General features: G+C 45.5%; 1 protein-coding gene across 4 annotated transcripts in view; it reads right to left on the bottom strand.

Annotated features, from left to right (window-relative positions):
* LOC135375949 (galactose-3-O-sulfotransferase 4-like) overlaps positions 1-17,538 on the bottom strand; it is a 34,379-nt gene that overhangs the window by 8,775 nt on the left and 8,066 nt on the right. For 2 of the 4 annotated variants that reach the window (XM_064608583.1, XM_064608582.1), the window contains exons 3-5: positions 9,424-9,498; positions 5,002-5,389; positions 1,631-1,762 (exon numbers count right to left, since the gene is read on the bottom strand). In XM_064608583.1, the coding sequence (XP_064464653.1) occupies positions 1,631-1,762; positions 5,002-5,389; positions 9,424-9,498 (595 nt within the window). The remainder of the gene's footprint in view (positions 1-1,630; positions 1,763-5,001; positions 5,390-9,423; positions 9,499-17,538) is intronic. The other 2 variants (XM_064608585.1, XM_064608584.1) reach the window with 2 other exon arrangements.

Here is a 17,538-nt window from a genome sequence, read left to right as displayed (position 1 = left end):
CAGGCAGTTATTCGCGGAACCTTAAATTCGTGGTACCGCGGTTCGTCGACCCTGCATCTTAGGGGCCCTCCACCTTGAACTTCGCCACTTCCTCACTTTCATCGCCTCGTCATCAGGACACATCACATCCTTGCCAATTGTGCCTTGGGGTAGCGGGCCGCATCTTATGTGGCGAATTTCCCCATTCATTATCATGACCGTAATTTCACGCATAATAGTCGCGGCTTATGCGCGATTTTTTTTTCTCACCGGCGCTCTGCAGCTTATCCACCGGTGCAGCTTATCTGATGACTATTTTCCCCATACACTGGCTTTAATGAAAGGGCCGACAGTGTTTCTGGAACAGCACTGCCCTGCCGAAGCACAAACAGTGCGTAACAGGGACGGGTCCACATTCGAGTAGATTAATCTTCCTGGTGCATTCCCCAAAGCAGCGTTAACGAAAGTGGTGACAGTGATTCATGTCCTCTGGAAGACCACTGACCCATCAATCCATGAAAAACGCCCACCAAGGGCACAATCCGATCTTGGTAGAACTCTAGAGCTCACCCCGGAGTATGGACAACAGGGTTTATGGCCTTCTCTATGGTCTCCTTTGTCGCACAAATCAGTCGTCTCGTATTGCCCATGGCTTATCTGCCAGAATATTTTCGAAGCTTTCCTAAAGACGCGTCCTGCGGCTTATGCGTGTGAAACTACGGTAATTTATTTGTTGTTGTTGTGCCTGGAAGAAGCTAATAAAAGACATCGCAACTGGGTAACTCGTTAAATTTGTTTTCCTTTTGAGCACTTCTGACTGAAACGGCTGCAATTAGGGGCAGTCCTACTCAGCTTGTATCTGTGTCATTTCCCGAATTGCACTAGCTCCCATCATTCTTGTCACTGCATCGAGCAGGTGCGATTGGCACTCGATAGTGATGTGGCAACTTTTAAAGGCCTATCCCCACGGCAGAGTGCATACACGCTTGCTGGATGATCCAGGCTTACAAGGAACTGGAACGCACGACGCCTACATCTGCGCAGGATTCGTAGATGAAGGCGGGACTACTGTCTCCAGTTGCAGCGGCGAACTGAACACTTTGCGAGGCAATGCAGTGAAATAGCGCAAGGAAACCCCCGTGTACATAAATTGCCTCAGTGTCCTGGGTCAAATTTCTTACATATCTTGTTCACGTATTTCTTTGTCATTGATTCGACATATGGTTCGGTTTCTGTCATATTTCGCGGGACTTTAAATCCACGAAAAATAGGTCCTCGCGATACAGTATATCGAAATGAAGTTGACTTTCATGAAATGTGTGCACTTCGCTTAAATGAAACTTTTGGTAAATTGAACAATCCATTCTGTTGGAGTTCCGTTTAAGAGGGGTCCACCGTATCCGCCATTTCTACAGATAGAGCTGAAATTTTTGTGCTACCATCCACAGAATGCCACATATACTATGAGGAGAAAGAGTATCCGTCCTGCATACAGAATTCAATGTTTTTGGAAACAGTGACGGTAGTTAAACTATGTGCCATAGCCATTAAAAGACTCTATTTAGATTCTCATGGCATGCTTTCGGCAGCTGTAGCTAAGTAGGAGATCTGCAGTCAGCCACATGGACAGCCACTGGTAGCTACAGGTAACCTTTGTTCGATACCATCCCCTGGTATCGGCTGAAGGAGGCGAATCTGCAACCGCGCCAAGCTGTTTGCCTGCCAGGCGTTGACGAGCCCAAGCCCGGAGAACGGTGTGTCTGTCTGCACGTGTGTGAGGCACCTGGGATTGTTAATGAATTGAGTGAATTCTTGAGAGGCAAACGTGCTGTGATCTGCGTTATGATACGCCCATCCTGGGCGTACTGCTGCGTTGTGCAAAGTGTCGCTTAGATAGCGAAATCCAGTTTAAAAAAAGCGTTATAGTAATCAAGCTGGTGATAACCTACAGGTAACATATTTTCTCGAATCTAAGGCGACTTCGAATTATAAGACGACCCCCGAATTTAGGGTACACGAATTTGGAAAAAAAGTAAACAGGGATTGGGAGGCAGAATAGCAGTTGGAATCAACACACAATACCGTTTATTTATCGTCACTTTCTACGCTACAGTGTTCTTTGTTGCTAACTCGCACAGCTCATTGTCCTCTATTCCGTCCAAAAAGTTAGACAAACGTCGACAACGTCGTCAGCCACATTGCACCAAGTGTCCAAAGTTAACTGCGCTGGCACAATTCTTGATCTCTCCCTGTTGTTTTAGCAAACTTGTAACACGTATTTCCGAGTCTTGAAGATACTTGAAACCGCCTTGCCACCGCTAAATTCTTGCTGTATTTACGAAAGTGTTAACTTTTCATCAAAACACCGGAGACCGACAGCATGACAGTGAATGAAGAATGAACGCCGCCCCGGCCATTGTGCCCGTATTGCCGTATTTGCATCGCGCTGACACCGCAACACGTGATATCGGTCGCGCCGCACTATTGGCTGATCCTGTTACCCGCTTCCGCCTCTCCCCTGGCCTCGTTGTGGCACGCATATTCGAATATAAGACGACCCCCGACTTTGGAACACTGGATTTTGGGAAAAAAAGGTCGTCATATAATCGAGAAAATACGGTAACCTGTGTTTGAAACCATCTGCAGCAATCGGCTCAACGAGACGAAATTGCAGTCTTGTTGGTCCATGTAGTGGGGAAGTGGGAGGAGACATTAGACGGGCCTTCTGTTTCCAGGTGCCATTGGCCAAAGCCCCTTAAAGGGGCACTGAAATGCAAAAATAAGTTGGCTTCGAATTACGTTACACGCTATGTTAATTTCATACTGGTTATCATGATTCAAAACTTGGATTCCGTTACGAAGCTACAATAAAAATTTTACCGGACTCTTTCTTGCTTCGCCGTTAAGCAGTGAACGACGCTTCAGCTCGTGCATCGGTTTTTTTAGTCCATGCTGCGCGTGCCATGCCATGGAGCAGTCCCGGTGAAAAACATAGTGCGCGTTGCGAAGCAGACCCCCGTTGTTGTCCAAAGGACGTGCACATAAGGACATCCTCGGAACATTCGCGAGAGCTGTTGTGGGCCACAATTCAGTAAAACGGTATCGAAAAATGCAGCAATGTGCATCATGCCGCACATATACGGAACACTACGGTCGGACCCGTTCCAAATCCACACGCCCACGACAGGTATTCGCGCGCTTCTCCTGCTATCCCATTGGATGCCACCAATCTTTGCCTGCTAGGCATCCCATTCGTTGCCGCCAAAGGTGGCTGTTTTCATTGCGTTTTTCTTCTAAACGGTACCGTTTTGTAAACTAATTTTGTTTGAATTTTACCAATTGAAACACGGACTTTCATTTGAGAGCAAGTTGTTTTTGCATTTTAGTGCCCCTTTAAGCCCCCCCCCATGCTTCTGCTACCACGTAGTGAAGAAGGGACAGGATTGAGATCATCACATAGGTGCACCTATATGACCTGTATGTGACCTGTATGACCAGTATACCAAAGCAATGGCTCTCTTGTGATGCCTAGTTCATGGTAATAATATGCTCAAACAGAGTAATTACAATTTCAATGCAGCACTGTCATTCCCCCTCAACTCATACTTGACAATCAACTTAAGCGTCATGCACTGAAGACGCCCCTTAATGAATCGACCACCAGCTGTCCGTAAACGAATTACGTCACAATGCCGGATGTCGTGACGCGTCGGCGGCAAAATATGCTGCATGCATTGGCAGCCGTCGATCACACGCATTGTTTTGATGGTTGTCTTTGACGATGGATGCCATTGTGCAAAGTAGATAGGGAGGAGAACGTCACGTGCGAGGCAGATACTACCCTGACGTCATCGCACGAACCGCAAACGCCACAAAGTTACACGACGGCGATACCAACGTGGGCTTGCTTTGCCAATGATCTCTTTTCCAATCACACGATATCTTGATGTGACCACGACCTACAAGATTATAATGACCATGTCACAGGCACCCCTTCCCAGCGCCGCATTTGGAAGCTAGCGGTGGCGCTACTTGTTGACCCCGTTATTGCTTCCTCAACTTCTACAATACTTTGTACGTCAGCTTACCTTAGTATTTCTGTACAAGTGGTGGCTGTCCTATGGGAGATGCTTCTTTCTAAAGTTCATTATCATCATCATTCTACGCGCTTTCATAGGAGCTGTTGCTGTCGTCTGCTACAGTAGTCGTACGTCCGCTTCTGCGCGTCCAAAATTCAATCACGATGTAGATCTCGCGGGCCAATGTGCAGCGCTCCTAGCGGACCGTGCGGAGGGGCTCCTCATAGGGGTTGCCGATTATGACATGGTCGTTATAGTCGGTATGGGTAGTCATAGTCAGTGTTCGTTATAGTTAGTACCGTATCCTCCGGTGTATAACGTGCACATGTGTATAACGCGCACCCCTAAAAATGGGCCGAATTCGAAAAATGTGCTATGTATAATGCGCACTGGTACATAACGCACACTGCAATGGTGCTACAACCTTCTGTACTGACAGAAGTATACACAATAAATAAAAGTGGTGTATCATATATGCATATGCTATATTTGAAACAGCGTCGCTGTCATGGTATACTTCAGTCTCCTCTCGGCTTTTCGTTTCGCATCCCTTCTCAATCACGCCATTATTCTGAAATGAATTCCGATTATTGACTGCTTAACAGCATTCTAAGGCAGCATCACTAACCTTTTATCAAGTTCAGTGCCCTTTTGCCAATTTTGTCAACTGACCCTAAGAGATATGGAAGAAAGCCACAGCACACTCTGGAAGAGGCTAGAATTTGTACGTCACCGACCTGAATAGGAACTCTGCAGGAAAATATTTCCGTGTATAACGCGTACCGTTAGATAACGAGCAGGACCTCTTCAGAACACTTCTTTATTGTATAACGCGCACGTTGTACGCCGGAAAATACGGTAGTCGTTTGTGGACGTGACGTGCCGCGGCGGGTGGTCTGTTGACAAGAGGCACAAGAGACGCAACAAAGGAGAAGTTCCTCACCCGAAACTGCTTCACCAAATCGTAGTAGGAGTAGAGCGACTCAAAGAGTTCAGCCGGCTCTCTAACTATGGTCACGAACTTTGCCCCGGGAGCGAGAACGTGCCTCATCTCCGCCTCGTTGAAGCGAGCGTGATGCACGAGCAGGTCGAAGTAGCCGGATGTGTTAGCCAAGGTGGGAGCCATGGAACGGTGAAAGGGCGCTGGGTGACCCAAGTAGTTGCTAGCTGGAGGCAGCACGAAGGACAGGTCGTGGCCATCTCCAAAGCGTAGCATTATGTTCTGTATGGAGGAGCTGGCGCACTTGTGCGTCTTCAGGAAACATACACTCAGCTGTGGGGTACAGGTGGCGCCAGTAACGTTGTCCGGCTGCACGTCTGCTGCTGGGTACCTGCGTTTCAATGTTTCACAGTCCGGTGAGAAGCCATTCCAAGTGAGCTGGGATCTAGTAAGGTGGGGCAATACCAACGCCACCTAGATGCAGAAAGCATGCGCTCTCGTCGACATGACGTAAGAAGTCAGCCAATCAGGATCGCATTTTCAATGGCCATAGCCAATCACGAACATGCTTTCAGCGGTTGTGGCCAAGGAGAAGAACCACCGTCGTCTGCGAGTTGTGATTGAACGTCCCCGTGTACTAAACAGGAAAACTTGGAAATGAAGTGCAAAACAGTCTCAATCTCTCTCAAAATTGATTTTCTGGAAAGTGTCTCGCACTTTCTGTCTAAACATTTAGGCCTGCAGGTTCCAGGTGAGCGGCAATCGTTTGCGGGTCCTTGAATTCACAGAACGGTGACTTGCAGTAGCAGACGAATTCTGATTCTTAATTGAAGGAGAGAGAGGAGGCAATGCCCAGGCTTTCTTCATCTAGGTGGTGTTGGCAATATGCTATGCAAGCAGCTCAGCCGTGTGCACAGTTCCCAAAAGCTTCCCTCTCTCCCCTATTGCCCATGGAGCCGCCTCATTGGTTCCCCTCCCAAATAAGGGGAGAGGATTTTATGGTGACCCACGTGTAATTGCTTCTGTGGACCCGCGCTGAATACTACTAGTATGTAAGCACCCACGAATACCCCTTTGTTGTGCCTTGTGAGTGGGTACACGCTTCGTCACGGCCTTTCTCCAAAACTCTACCCTCCCTCCCTCAGCAGAGACAAATTCGTATAATGTATAAAGTCCAGATAATTTTCACAAAGTTTTGAAAAATAGTTTTGCTATTTCACTTCTTATCACTTATCGATTTCCATTAGAGCTTTGAAGCACAGGGCATAGATGCAACAAGGTGAAGCACCCGTGATACGTGCATAAGAAAACAAGAAGAGCACATGCGCAAATTCCCCGCCTAAGACTTTCTTCTGTCTGCTGGGATGCAATTTTTTTTTTTTTTTTTCAGACAGTGATTCCAGAGTGAAAAAGTCTGTTAAACCTCACATCTGTTTAAAATGTCCTGCCGATGTTTGGCTGATGGGACCAGATATACTCAACTAGCGTGGTTGCGGTCACGGATGTAGAGCATTGATGCAGATACATACTGTCGACGTTGGCCGCGCCCACCTCTTGCTATAATGCTCTAGCACCCCCACTTCAAAGGCAGATTGAAAGGATGCCTAGACCTAAACAAGGACAGCTGCTTTGTTTGGAGGGAAACCTTGCAAAAAATAAGGAACTGATTTGCACGTCATATTAACAGTGGCGTAACCCTGACTGCAAACAGATGTGTTTCCTGGCCGATCAATCATTGCACCAGTGATGGGAAGTACTTGAAGTATCATGTACTCAATTACTACTACATTTCTCAGTACTTGTACTTTACTTAAAGTACAGTTCAATTTATGTACTTTGTACTGTACTTTAAGTACTTTTCTTCGATACTTTCCTTTCAAGTACTCCGGCGCTCCATTGCCAATATAAACTGAAAGCTTGGTCGCAGAATCATTTCTTTTGGCTCATATTAATAAATCAGCTGTAAATTATCCGTGTTTTATAGCTAGAGCTTGACTTGAATGCTATAGCTATGACAGTCAAAACATAATTACCTTGCGTTTTATCACAACTGTTGAAAGTTCAGCGATATGATCTAAATTTGTAACGTACTCGACGAGTACTTTAAAGTATGGTGCTTTGCACGATACTTAAAGTACAACAGGTGCTAGGTACTTGGTACTTTACTTCAAGTATAATTTTTTGATACTTTGCCCATCACTGATCTGCACATCCATGGTCGTTGTATTTGCGGGAAGAAATCAACATGACAGAAAATGTTATTCGAGCAACTCCACAAAAAGATGCTGACACCAGGAATCAAACCTACACTGTCCTGATTCCCGGTCACGACTGCTACCATTACACCACGCCGGTGTAAACCTCTACCCAACAAACGTCATCATGACGTTGGTAGACAGACCGAAACTGAAACAGATCGGAAGGGGAGACGTGGGTTCCACGAATGGGCAATTGTTCACTGCCTCCTACTGAAAGAAAAGCAGGACCGAAGGTCGCGAACCTTTCAGAGAGTATCGTAATCCCCTCAAGACCGTGGCTTTCGGCCGCGACCTTGTTCGCCACTAGCTTTGGACGTAGTTCAACTCTACCAAATTGGTGGCGCTGTCGAACACTATGACGTCATTTGTTTACAAACAGGGAGAGGTCTATTGCCTCGGCTAATTGTCGTAACTAAAAATGTTATGTCAGAAACGTTTTCACTGCCGTGAGCGTGGACGCACGTAAAGACTCGATGAAACCAGTGCCCAGCGTAGATATAAAGACCAGCGCGAGAGGGAAATTTTTTAGGCTCAGCCCATTTACGTAAGAGACGAAGAGTGCCCTCCGTGAGACTGCTAAAAAAGGAGATGAGATATTTGGGTGACTGATATGGCTTCCGCCACAGCAATAGCCTGACCTGCTATTGTGTGGCACGGTATTCTGGTTGTCCTTTCCGTTGTTCCTGCTCTCCCCCGGGTAAATAATAAAGACCATCAGTTGCTAGTCAGTGCTTTGTCTGTGTGGTTGTTCTCTTTTGTCCTGTCTTTGGTGCTGTTGCCTCCCTGGTCACATTTCATGCAAATCACGCAGGAACATTATGTCACCCACAATACTGTCCAGTACAATGTAGTGCCGTGCAAATATTCAAATTTTTCGAATGTCAAATTGAACATATAAGTATTCGCTTCGACATTCGAAAAATTTGAATATTTGCCCCGAATACGAATTTCAGTATTTGAAATCGAATCGAATGCTTCTTCCATACTGAATATATTTGTATAGTTGCTGCGCAAAAAGCCACGCAAGGACAAACAGTTAATTTACGGCGAAACCACACTGATTATGTGTACTTCCTTAAAGGAGTACAGAGTGCCATCCAAAAAGGTTTCAGATTAAGACGTCTGATGAAAGTGTGTATGTCATTTTACCGAACAGCGTGAAAGGTTTTGATGTGTGCAATTTGTTTTCCAGAAAAAAAAAAAAAAAAACTCACATAAACATGGCTCCGCACGTTCACCCCTTAACTTGCCACTTCGGGTATAATGAGGAGGAGAAGGGAAGATGCCACGTCACCGATGACGTTACAGGGGCAACTCGTTCTGGTTCGCTGGTCAGTGGGGGTCAGTGCCCTGTCTTTTTGCCGCCGTAAACCAGTTTTGGCAGTTCCCCGGAGGATTGGGGACAGAAGGAGCGACCGAATAATGACCGAGCCAGGAGCAATGCTTTTTCAGAACCCCAAACAGCCAAGTAGCAGACGACAATTCAGTAGCAGACAACATTTCTCTGAACCAATCGGTGAGCGTGGCCCTTGTAGCATCAGTGCGATGTCCCAGACAGATCACAGGCTGGCACTGCTCTCCACCCTCTAGCGCATGATCACTTTTTGTTGCGTACTTGATAATTATGCAATAACTGCAAGAGCTATGACTCTGTGGTATGAATTACTTCTCATGGTGCATCCTGACCTACCTAAAAGTTTTACAGGGAGAAAACAGGGTGTTCAAAACGACTTCTGTGCTACTTTAAGTCAAAACGAGGGGGCACAGCAGTCTGCTTCGCCCAGTCAACACAGAAAGTTGCAGAAGTAATGTTTCACAACGAAGTGCAACGTTATGACAATATCATTTTCTCAACGTTGAAACAATGCTGCGGAGGTTACGTTATGGAAACATTGTTAGTTTGCTTCTGTAACAACGTCTGCAATGCCACTGTGACGGAACATTGCAGCGAGGTTGCCGATACGATGATATGGGGACAACGTTGCGACAGTGTCACAGGAACATTGCTGACGCCGGATATGACAAAGGACAGAGTAATCCGAAAGGAGCAAAATGACGCAGACAAGCGGATCGGCGGCGTTTATTGCTTTCGTGTTTTCACTGCGGATGCGCTGCGTTATGTATAAAATGTTGAATTCTAGACTGTAGGATATGAGGGTGGGATTACCCGTGAATGTTGTTCCTGGAACGTCGATGCGATCTGTCAATGCAATGTTCTCGCAGCCTCGTTTCTATAATGTTGCTGCAATGTAACAAGGGCAGACATTAGCGACACGACATCAGTGTGAGATGGCAACATTGCCGCGGTATTACTGCAACAAATTTTGTTGACTGGGTCGTCCTCATTTTTTCTTGGGGGTTTGCGGTTTGCCGAGTGCATAGAGCACAGACAGTCCACTACCACGGTGCAGCGCATGGCACACTACAGGGTGCCAGCTGTACAACAGGTTTGCCAATGGGGCACAGAAATATCTTTCTGTTCCAGCCACTCAAGTGGCGACTATTCTCCGTCTCTGGCCTTACCGTGACATCGAGAAGGGAGAGTTTTCTGCCAGATCACAAAGAGCAGTTAGCGTTTCTGCATGGCAACACCACCCCCTGAGTGCGTATGGACAGAGATTCGGTACTTGTATACAACAGCAAATGAAGATATATCTGTTTTCCGCTGATGTTTCCTCTACTTTTGCAATTTATTTCCACTCTGCCCATGTGTGCAAACCGTTCAATTTTGCGACTATTCGCTTTGTGCTCGTTTTGGTTCTACAGTTATTCGCTTCGTATTCAAATCACTATTCACACGGGTCTAGTACAATGCAGTTACAGGGGTGGAGCAATGGAGAGGATGACACATATAGACACAATTTTCATCCACTGCATGCTCTCAATTATGGCTCCAACCGATGGATGTTAAAGGAGCATGGAAGTTACCCTCAAAATATTTTTAGTTTTTCGCTGCAACGTCTTCTACAACAAATAAAATGAGCTGCTGCGAAAGAACGATGAGCGCAGGTAACCCAGAGAGCACGCGCAAGGCTCCGTTCCGCACACGTTTAAAGAATGCCCTCCACATCAGAAGAGCGCCGAAGAGAAGCTGAAGATGGCGCGATGTATCATGGGCTACGGCGCGTGACCAGTGACGTCCAACGGCACAGCTGAAACATGTATAAGCGGCGCGCGAGCCAAGATGAAAAAACAAAGAAAAAAGGCACTGAGCAGCTTCTACGTCACGGGGCTCTCTCCCGCGATTGCCGTTCTCCGACTGTCTTTTGTAGAGTGTATTGCGCAGTGACCTTGTGTCGCAGATCTTAAATATTTTGCATGGTGACCCCTTGTGGACAGCTTCACAAATGAAGCAGGATTTCGAGTCATGTTAAACGTCACTTCCGTGCTCCTTTAAGAGACGCTAATGCTTAGTTGAGAGAGCAGCTATCCGCGTGCACCTCAGGGATGTGCAGTTTTATCCGCACCTTTATACGCGTGGATTTCAAAGCATTATACAGTCGACCCGCGCTTACCCGGACTTCCTTTATCCAGATCCTGCGCTATCCGGACAAAAAAGCATGGTGACGGATTTCTCCCCATGTATTTCGCCCTCGTTTATCCAGACTTCAGCTTCCGGACTCGGACGAGAATTCCAGGGAACGGAAGTGACTAATACCCAACAATCGGCTTCAGTTATCTGGCCATTGTCCAAGAAGGACACTTGGCCCACTCCTGGTCAAGCGAGGTCAAGAACCCCGGTTGTGGCCTCCTTTTTACTGACACAAAGAGGGCGTCGCTAGGAAGAATTTTCTCCCTTTCCCACTTTGCACGTTACACAAAAGTAATCCACCTGAGCAGTCTGGCCATTTCAGACTGAGAAGGTCCGCAACGAGGACCCCTGTGCTGCAATCATTGATGACGACAACGACAGTGTCGTCGCTTCCGATAGTGTTCAAGAAGAGTCTGATGATGAAAGCGGGGATGCACCAGCTGCGACGGTAGAAAATTAGCGGCCGACACTACAGAGCTAGTATTTTTCACTAGTATGAGTACTTCACTAGTACTAGTATTCGCTAGTATGAGAACAGCGCTAGTATTTTTCGAACAACAGAACAATATTTCGCAAGTTAAGGCCATTAGCAAAGATATGCAAGAACTGGATGCGTGTATTAGAATGAAACAGATGACAATGGATAGTAGTCAATAAACATGTCCCATTAGGATCACTCTGGATTTTTGTGTTTCACTTATCCAGTTTCCCCACTATTAGGACATTTTCACAGGAGCTGTCCGGATAAACGCGGGTCGACTGTATATTTCTGCCCATAAACCAGGATGTGACACAGACATCCACATGGATATAACTGCACCCATGCCTTCCTCTAATTATAGCTAGCCTGTTTTTTATGTTTCAATGTTCCTATGTTGTCGCTTCTAGACAGCGCAAGACAATTCAAAATTGCGTAATTATTTTGCTTTCGTCTGCACTCACGCAATTATTTGGGGAGCTTGATTATGCTGATGGCTAGGGCCTGGAATTTTAGGCACTCGTCTATAAATGCTCACAAACCCCTAAATGCAACATTTTCGGGGCTGCCTTCCTTTTCATCGACTCTATTAAAATGGTGGCAATTTTTAGCATTTTTAGATGCCATAACAGCCTTTTTTATGGATTAGAATGCGAGCGCGCCTTTCCGGCTCTTTTTGAGGTGCTGCATCTTGCTTTTGTTTCTACTTGTTTGTGCCTTTTGTTCTCTCTATGTTTTCCTTTTTTCATTTTTTTGTGTGTGCATGTGTTTGGCTTTCTTCAGAACCTTGGTTTGCGGAAGGGGTTCATGTATATCTGATAAAAAGGTCTGCCCTTTCTTGGCCTTTCGGGATCATCGAGGGCGGACATCTAGTATTATCTCATATCAAGTATCATTTAAAAATATCTAGCACTACCGTATTGACTTTAAATGAGCATGTTTTCCTGAACGGAGCATTCTGAAACACTAACACAGTCAGAGAGTGTACCAAATTAACGTGCCTATTTTTGCATTTCATAGACTATTTTGGTGTCTTGGGGGGCGTAAATACCCGCCTACTTCCATAGTTTTTTAGTGCCTAAATTTCCGGGCCCTACTGGTGGCACAGCTCGCAGGAAGCTGTGCAGCTCTTATTGATTTAATCTGCGTTCTTCATAATAATCATGGCCCCTTGGAGTAAGAGAATTTGCACTGTTGCGTTACCAATAACGGAGAATAGAATGGTACGTGTCCTGGGTAGGCCCCAGTGTACGAGACGGTGGCATTTCCTTCAGTTTGAGGAAGCTGAGAACGAAAGACACAAATACCAAACAGGATGACACTCATCTTTTTTGTGCATGTTTTGTTCTCGGCTTCCTCAAACTCAAGGAAATGCCACTGTTATCTACGATGCACCAGCTCAGAGGCGGAGAGCAGTTTTCATTTTTTCGAGGGGGGGGGGGGGGCAAGGGCGCACCGCGAAGTAAGTACTGTGGCGGGGGGGGATATGTTTATTAAGAAAAAAAGAAAGGAAAGGTAAGCCAGATGGATGTCGGCTTGTTATTAAAAAGAAAGTGAAAGGGGGAAGACAAAAGAGGCAAAGAAAATAAGAAAACAAAAAGAAGGAAAGAAAAGGAAAAGAAAAATGAAGAACACAAAACTAAAGCTGAAGAATCACACATTCTGGCGGGATCCTATGATGTATGCAGAACTGGTAAAGAAATAAGAGGAAGGAAGAACAGAAGAAAAGAAAAACAGAGAGAATGTAAACAGTGAACATGTGCACAACTGAAGGCATTATGCCTTTGAAAACTGAGTGCAAAAGAAACAAAATGCATTGCATCCTCGGTGTTTGACCTGAAATGCGCGCAATATTATGAATATGGTCAATGAAATGGACCAGCGAGAGTTGAACCAGCTCCCAACGGATATGCGTTCCGAAGATTCTACCGTTGCACCTCACTGGCAGCTGCAGGTACCTTTTCGACTGCTTTCGTTTCATTGATCTGATTGCTTTGGACGAAATTCAGGCAATGTGTTGTGTCATCCTCTGTGTTTCTTCGCCTCACCTTCTACTGTGATAATGACTATGGTGGGCGGATACATATTTTACAAATTGCAAGATGCATTTTTGGGGTTGGTGCCTCTTTGCTCTTTTGACCTGGGCGCGCCGAGCCCCAAAGGTTGGTGTCAGTCTCTTAGAGGGACTTCCCGGGGGAGGCGGCGCCCCCCCTAGTTCATGTTCCGTGCCCCGTCCGCAGTCGACGCCTATGCACCAGCTTACTTGCCTCCCCCTGCTTTGTTCAGTCTCGTTACATGAATCCCATCATTTCTCCTGAAGCTGCTCCAACTGCACTCTCTCAACTGTCCCGCTTACACTGCGGAGGCAAATGCGTCACGTCTCCTATTGAACTGTCAATGATGCACTGCTCCTCATGACACTCTTAGACAGCACAGACTGATACAGGACGTAGTCTATTCTTCGGCGACATTAGTCGGCCCTGTACAGCACCCCCCACAGTGCAGTGCCATAAACGTGGCGCTTCCTTAGAGACACAGACTCACACATCACTAGTGAGCACGTTTTCTCTGCGTTCATTTTTTTTAGAAACGAATATAAAGTTGACCTTTCACCTCACTGGTCTTTACAACATACTTTCCAAACAAACATCTACCACTACCATAGTAAACAATGTAGGTAAAACGATAAAAACCGGAGACACGGAACAGAAAATAGAGACAACACGACACGTTCTCAGTCTCGTCTTTCTGTCTCTTTTTTCTGTTCCGTGTCTCCGGTTTTTATCGTCGTTTTACAATGTACCAGCTCGCCTGCACCCTTGCACTTCTACCATTAATGTAGGTAAATTAGAAATGGCCAAAAACATGCCCAGTGTATTCCTACTGTAACAGACAGGGTTTTGTCGTCTACGATGCACCACACACCCAAATTTGTACACATACTTTTTGTTGTTTTAGAATAACAAGTGTTGTAGTTAAGAGTTGTAGTTAACAGTTGTTAACTTACAACAGTTGTTTGTAAGTAACTGTACAAGTTACTAAGCCCATCTTTTGTAGTATAAATAAAAGATGGATGTCCAGCAGATTTTCCAGTATGCAGCATGTTTAAGCATAGGAGACACGGTATCATGACGGATAATGTAATTATCAACCCACCTTTTCGCCAATTTCTACGGCATAATGCGCATACTTTGATACTTTTGCTGCAGTCATACGGCATGACATTGTTACTCTTGTTCAGTGTGGCTTGAATAGGGAATGCTATACGTACTGCTTTCAATCCAGCACACCTGAACATGACAATGCATGAGACAGACAACATTGATAACACATTCTTGCGGTGGCAATTCATCGAATATACTACCCCTGTGCTGACAAGGTTGTTCAGGCAGCGATATGAATCTGGGCGAACCTCTAGCGAATGGAAGCTAGCTAAAGTCACCCAGCCTTCAAATGTGGTGACAAAACTTACTGTTCCTACTATAGGCCTACAGTATTTCACCGACTTCTTCGTGGTCCAAGATACAAGCAAATAATGGAATTCTTAGTAAGGAATAAAATACTAAGTAATGACCAATTTGGATTCAGAAGAGGATCTTCAATGACCGTACAATTAATTGAAGAGAAACACGATTGGGAGTCGTGTCTGAGAGAAACAATGTGATGTCCTATTTATTGATTTTGAAGAAGTGTTTGGCAAGGTGTCACACTCTAAACTAATTATAAAAGCCGTAAAAGCCTTTAAGAATCAAAAATTAGCCTCGCGGATATCAGTCTATTTGACATCTCGACAGTAGTTTGTTTCATTTGATGGAGCTCACTCAAACAAACAAAATGTATTGTCAGCTGTCCCTAAGGGGCTGTCTCGGGACCGTTATTATTTCTCCTAACTATACAAATGACTTAACTCAATCTGTATCATGCGACTTTAAGCTTTTCGCTGATGACTATAATCTGTACCCACGCATGTATCTATGCCAGAGGACCAGCTTATTTTAAACGCAAACATACAAGAAACGCAGAGATGGTGTCGAGAATGACAAATGAATATGAAATGCTAAGAAATAAGTCGGAATGTCTTTAAAGTGTCACTCCGGACTCGGAAAACAGTGTTTATCCTATTTAGTCCGTGAGGAGAAGGTGCCTCGAGGATTCTATACTCGAAATTTCAATTCTGTTTGCGAGCGTTGCGCATTTCTATCAACCTTTGAAGATCTGCTGACCTCCACCAGTTTCTACGACTCGAGGAGCAGGTGAGGTCATGTCTTGCACACACAAATTGCAGCGATGTCATGTTTTGTAGGGAGCGCTTGTCTCCTTGCAACATAGGAATCATAAGTAGAAAGGCTAGAAGAAAAGCCGGGAGAGAGAGTGATGGGGGAGGGCAAAGGAGTTGTACCGAGGCAAGACCCTCTCCCAACGTCCAAATCCGGAAGGCGCCATGATCGATATTTTGGATTGGGCCATTGGATTCCGCCACAGCCTTTCCACGTGTGGTATCCGATCCAATGCAAGTTGCTTCCGCTTCCGCTTCCGCTTCCGCTCCGCGTGCCATGCCGTGTGCGGCGAAGTGTGTTTGTTTTGTCTGCCATAACCTGTGCGTTTGGATTCTCTAGGGAACGAGTATCGTACGGTTTACGCCTTGTGCTGCGACATGAAACAACGGGCCAGGGAACTCGTAGGTGCCAGCATTCGTAACACGCTAGGCCTACCGTATCGATCGTGGCGGCTCACATGTTGAGGTGCTCCTCTTCGCTGGCTTTGTTTCTAGTTATTATGAGAGTTCTATGCCTTGCAACGACGCCGGCGTCCGGTGAGGGTCACGCGGTGGAGAAGTCACGTGACGCCGATCGAAAGAGGGGAAAATGGGAGAGGGGTCTTCTCCCTCCTTTGTGTCTTCTCCGAGGTCGGAGGATATGGGCCTTCACTAACGGAGTGCAAAAAAAGTGGGCCCTCTGAAGAAGCGAGAAGTTGCAAGATGAGATTCGGGCGCTCCATTATCAAAAATAAAAATTAATTTCCCTCCAACCTTCGCGTCACGGGGAGCCAGAATATTATTCGGGAATGTATAAAGCGAGACGAGAACATTTCAGTAACCTAACTTTGGTAGGATTCTGAAGGCGCAAGATTTAATCCGTAGTGGCACTTTAGGTCTGAGAAAAAATGTGCAAAAATGTAATTATTCAACTCCATGATTTCCACGTAATGGGTGTAGAAGAATATAAATACCCAGGTGTAATCTTAGATAGTGAATTATCGTGGAAGCACCGAGTGTCACTTTTATAAAAGGAAAGTCACGGAAGAAGTTGAATATAATTCGTCATACCCTGAGGCAAGCCCCGAGCATAGTAATGCTCGTTTTGGATGCATATACCACACTCATCAGATCCACAATGACGTACTGCTCACCAGCATGGCACCCAGAAGAAAAAAAATTTAAAACCTTGAACTTTAAATGGTAGAGAGCGGAGCGATTTGTTTTGTTTTTAGCAAATTCGAAAATATAGTCAAACCTCGATTTACGAATGGCGTGTGTCCCTCGCTGGAAAAAATTCAGTCCCATTTCCCAGCGCGATAACAGCCACCCTTGGGGTACTGGGGGAATTTTAAATGAACAAAATCCTTGTTGCGCTTCATCTGTCCCACTATAGCACATGTCGGCATGAGTAGTGTTGCTAGATAAATAAATAATAAATAAACCATCAGTCATCCCTACTATCTCTCACACAATCAACCAGGAAGTCAACCGCACAGGGACTGTCGGGTAAATGTTCCTTCACGTCGGCAAGCATTGGTTATGAATAGAGCCTGAAGTTTTCGGGAAATATTTTTTTCTAAATTCGGGGGTAAAAATCGGGTAAATAAACGTGTGCACTAAATTCATGCGAATTCGGGTTAAAAAACTTCCATTACACTAAAATCGGGGAGAAATCGGGCTCAGTTATTCAAACTAACTGTAGCGGTTTGGTACAAACGGTGATGTAACTGCATTTTTCTGCCAAGCAAGCAAGTTGGTGCATTCCAACAGACATCCCAGAGAGGGCAATTTGCCTGGTAAAAATCGGGTTTCACCCTAAAGAGGCAACCTTCAATTTCGGGTGCAAATTCGGGAAAGAATCGGGTAAAAGCCTAAAACTTCAGGCTCTAGTTATGAATAACACCCCGGGTTTTCCCCCCCGAGATTCCTTTCCATGGCATGGAATTTCACAGAACCCCTTATTTTTAGCGGTGTGCGCATATTCGAGTTCTCGAATTCGAATCAAATATCAATC

This window comes from Ornithodoros turicata, unplaced genomic scaffold (genome assembly GCF_037126465.1).
Source record: "Ornithodoros turicata isolate Travis unplaced genomic scaffold, ASM3712646v1 ctg00000958.1, whole genome shotgun sequence".
NCBI classification, from domain to species: domain Eukaryota; kingdom Metazoa; phylum Arthropoda; class Arachnida; order Ixodida; family Argasidae; genus Ornithodoros; species Ornithodoros turicata.
Note: the sequence above shows the minus strand (reverse complement) of the source record. Positions and strands in the feature narration are given on the sequence as shown.